The following is a 3,557-nucleotide window of genomic DNA, read 5'->3' as shown; positions in this document are numbered from 1 at the left end:
AGGCCCCCCCCCCCCCCCAGCCTCCTTTCTAGGAAGCGTGTATCATTCATATTTTAGATTAAAGCTCAAATTGAATCTAAATACTGACTGAGGCCTCCCTTCATCTGCGGTTGCAATGGCAGATGACGACTTATAATGAAGATTTCTTTTTTGAACCCTGAATTATTGACCAACACTCTTTCATATGGAAAACATATAGCACCACATTCAGCCACAGGAAGAGGTTTTATGTCAAGTTACCTTAAATTCTGTTTCAATGTTGGCTAGTCTTGCTAATTCATTGCTTAGCTCTAAAGCCGTTAGAACAGGGTCTTCACTGGAAAGAGATAAATAAGCAGCACTTGCTAATCCTTTGTAGGCATTCATTCTTGATCGAGAGTGACTAAAGGAATCTTTCCTCTGTTTTTCCATACATTCGTTGCACTTGCAGAAGTAATCATGGGGCCTTTCTATCCGTGCGCCCTTCAGGAGCAAAATGTGAACAATTTCATACTCCTGGCAGTGGGCAGCGAGTATTATGGGGGTGATGTCATGGGAAAATCGAGTTCCGTCTTCATCGTAAGCATAAAAATCGTCATCACGTAGTTCCTGTTCGAGAGGACTAAGTGTCAGGCGCTGCCCTTGTGCAAAGGCCGGGTGGTTCAATATTGCTTCCACAATGCGGACATATCCCTTACTGATGGCTAACAACAGCGCATCCCCAACGCGTGCCAGATTCTCCTTTTTCAGAAGGAGTTCAGTTACCTCCAAATGCTCGTTCCCCACTGCTAACTGCAGGGCATTTTGTCCCATGTAATCAACACAATTAAAGTTCAAAGTTTTGGATTCCTCCAGCATTTTCCGCACAACTGGGATATTGCCATATTCCGCAGAATCCAAAAAGCGCTCTTCCTCAGTGGTCAGGCTGGTGCCCTTCTCATTGAACATGTAGGCCGGGCCCCGGATAGCCTGCCTCCGGCCCTTCTCCCGAAGGGTTGTGTGCCTTCGATTCATGTTTTCAGAACTGCTGTTTCTCAACCTGTGCAAAGACAGCAAGGAAGCTCCATTACTTTCTCAATGACTTTGTTTTAGATCTCCTATAATCTCATATAAGGTAGGAAACATTCTATTAATTTAATCTCTCACATTTATTCTGCCATAATACAGTTAGGATACATTCAGGATTGGCTTATTGAGCAATAGCCAAATAGTTTCTTGACTTCTAACCTCGGGGATTTCAGCTATGAAGCCCAACGTACAAGTCACTATGGGATTCTCCAATAGTAAAACAAGACCTAGCTGAAAAATACACAGCATCTGAATTTTACTTTCAATGAAATTTCACTTTTGCAATGACTGCTGAATGATTTCCACCACTCCCAACACAGCTGAACCATTTGGATTTCATACTGCAGCCCTTGTTTTAGTCATTACAGACCCAACCCAAAGCAAATTGAAGTCAGCACAAGTCTATCTATTCCAATGGGTTTTACATCAGGCTCTGAGTCAGCAGGATAGTTAAGCTCATACCTAAATGTAATAATTTAGGTATAGTTCCAATGGGGTTAAAGTGAGGCATGTGGTAATGTATCTACTGAATCTTGCCCTTGGCAGCAACAGAAGAAAATTGCCAGTGCAATCAGCTATAGCTTTGGTACGTTAAAACTTCAGAAAATTACAGTGGATCCTCTTGACAGAAATCAGATTTTCAAGACAGTTTACTGCTATTTTCTGTCCCACCAGAGAAGAGACAGAAATCCTATGCACATCATAGACTATGCCACTGAAACTATTGATTTCTGGACTATTGTGTGCCAAAGACCTCCTCTTTGTAGAATGCAATTATTGTTTAAATATAATTATTCTGCATGTGATAAGACTTCAAATGTTTCCATATGTTTATGTGATAACAGAAACTTGTTCTTGATAACAGAAGCTCCAGAAAACTGCAATAGTCCATTTTAGTGGAAGGTTGTTGCTCATTTAGGGGGAATGTCTTCACTTACAAAGTATCCTGTTTCTTATAAAGCAGGTAAAAAGACAGAGACAGAGAGAGAGCAATTACCCCCCCTGTCTTTCCATATCAAGTGGCAATAGCATACTCACATGTGCAGAAAAAGCTTTGCTATATATAGGCCAAGACTGAGCATATTGTCTGTTCTGCTAAATCTTACCTGCTACAAAGAAACAAACAAACAGGCATCCATTCGGTTCCCTCTTTCATGTTATTTAGGGCAGCTCTTTTGTTTCCTGACCCAGAACAATTTAAGGAGCAAGTGCCTCATTTTCTTGCTCAAATTCTGTTGCCAGGTGTCTAAAGGTAGGTGCCTAAAATTAGACGCCTCTCCTAAAAACCTAGGTCATACCTTCTGATTTGGTGTTGTGTCACGCTCCAATTAGCAGCTTTTCTGAAAGCTAGAGGGAATATCAGGCAACAGAGATAGATGCAACATTGAGCAGAGAGCAAAGGAGCAAGTTGATCAAAAGTCAGATCCACACCCACCCAGATACCTCACAGCTTGTCATTGGGAAAACTACTCTGTTAGTCTAACACATTGATGGGGCAGAGACAGGAATGTCTTTACCTCATTGCCTCTTTCTCTTACAGAGACCTGTCAAAAGGATCTCTCTCTCCTGAGTCCGAGTACTTATGCTCTACCGGTCTCTAATTTCTCAACTTGTCCCAGGAGATTTGGACACCCAACTCCCATTACTATGACTAGAATCAATGTTCTTATTAATGAAACCCATAAAGGGCTGTGGATTTATCCAAATTTGTACCCAATAAGCACCCTTCAAATTGTATTATTTATATTGCAATAGCACAGCAACCAAATCACAGCTCTATTAGCATCAGTGCTGTCCCTATACCTGTACTTGAGTGACTTGGGAACAGAGGCTCTGCTGTCAGCAGTGACAAAGGGCTTTTTACAGGACTAAAAGTCTTAAGTTCTCAGGTGCTTTTGAAAATTTTACCCACAACATAACAGGCAGCAATAAAAAATTAGCAGGTGGTGCTGCTCTGTGGGTGGCACAGGGTTTATCTCCATGTGCTCCATCTGCTCCCCATTTTGATATTGACCTTCCGTCTAGGAAAAGTAGATGCATCACTGCAGAAATACCACTGCAATGTGGGCTTGAAAGAATACTAGAGATTGGCACCAAAAGGACATAGGAGATCAGAGAGTATGCATTAATGAACACAACACAGTTGGCTTCTTTTTCCATCAATACAAATGCAATATGAAGCCGTACCCACGCACTTCCCTTACCCCCAGACTTCGGCAAAACAGGCATGGAGCAAAATGAAATGGCCCCAGTTTTAGAAATGTTGCTTGAGAAGACAGTTTGGTCCAAAGATCCACATATATGAACATAGTAACTACTTGCAGGTATAAGCAGCTCACCAAAAAGTAGATCTATCATGTTGGGTTTCCCCCTCCCTGCCCCCCACAGTGAACACAGATGTCTTGCTTCATTCTAGCATCAACAGCAAGAGTAACAAGAGGCAGAAAGATGCTGTTCACCTGAACCTGCCCACCAAAGTGTGACTAACGTAAAAATGTAAGCACTTATGT

General features: G+C 41.9%; 1 protein-coding gene across 1 annotated transcript in view; it reads right to left on the bottom strand.

Moving 5' to 3' along the window:
* LOC109289771 (short transient receptor potential channel 7-like) overlaps positions 1–2,569 on the bottom strand; it is a 3,071-nt gene extending 502 nt beyond the window's left edge. Inside the window, exons 1-2 of the mRNA XM_019505973.1 lie at positions 2,565–2,569; positions 241–1,018 (exon numbers count right to left, since the gene is read on the bottom strand). Coding sequence (XP_019361518.1) covers positions 241–1,018; positions 2,565–2,569 — 783 coding nt within the window. The remainder of the gene's footprint in view (positions 1–240; positions 1,019–2,564) is intronic.
* Positions 2,570–3,557: the final 988 nt, after the last annotated feature.

This window comes from Gavialis gangeticus, unplaced genomic scaffold, assembly GCF_001723915.1.
Source record: "Gavialis gangeticus isolate Ggan-Ray unplaced genomic scaffold, GavGan_comp1, whole genome shotgun sequence".
Classification (NCBI taxonomy): Eukaryota; Metazoa; Chordata; order Crocodylia; family Gavialidae; genus Gavialis; species Gavialis gangeticus.
This window is presented reverse-complemented; position numbering and strand designations above follow the sequence as displayed.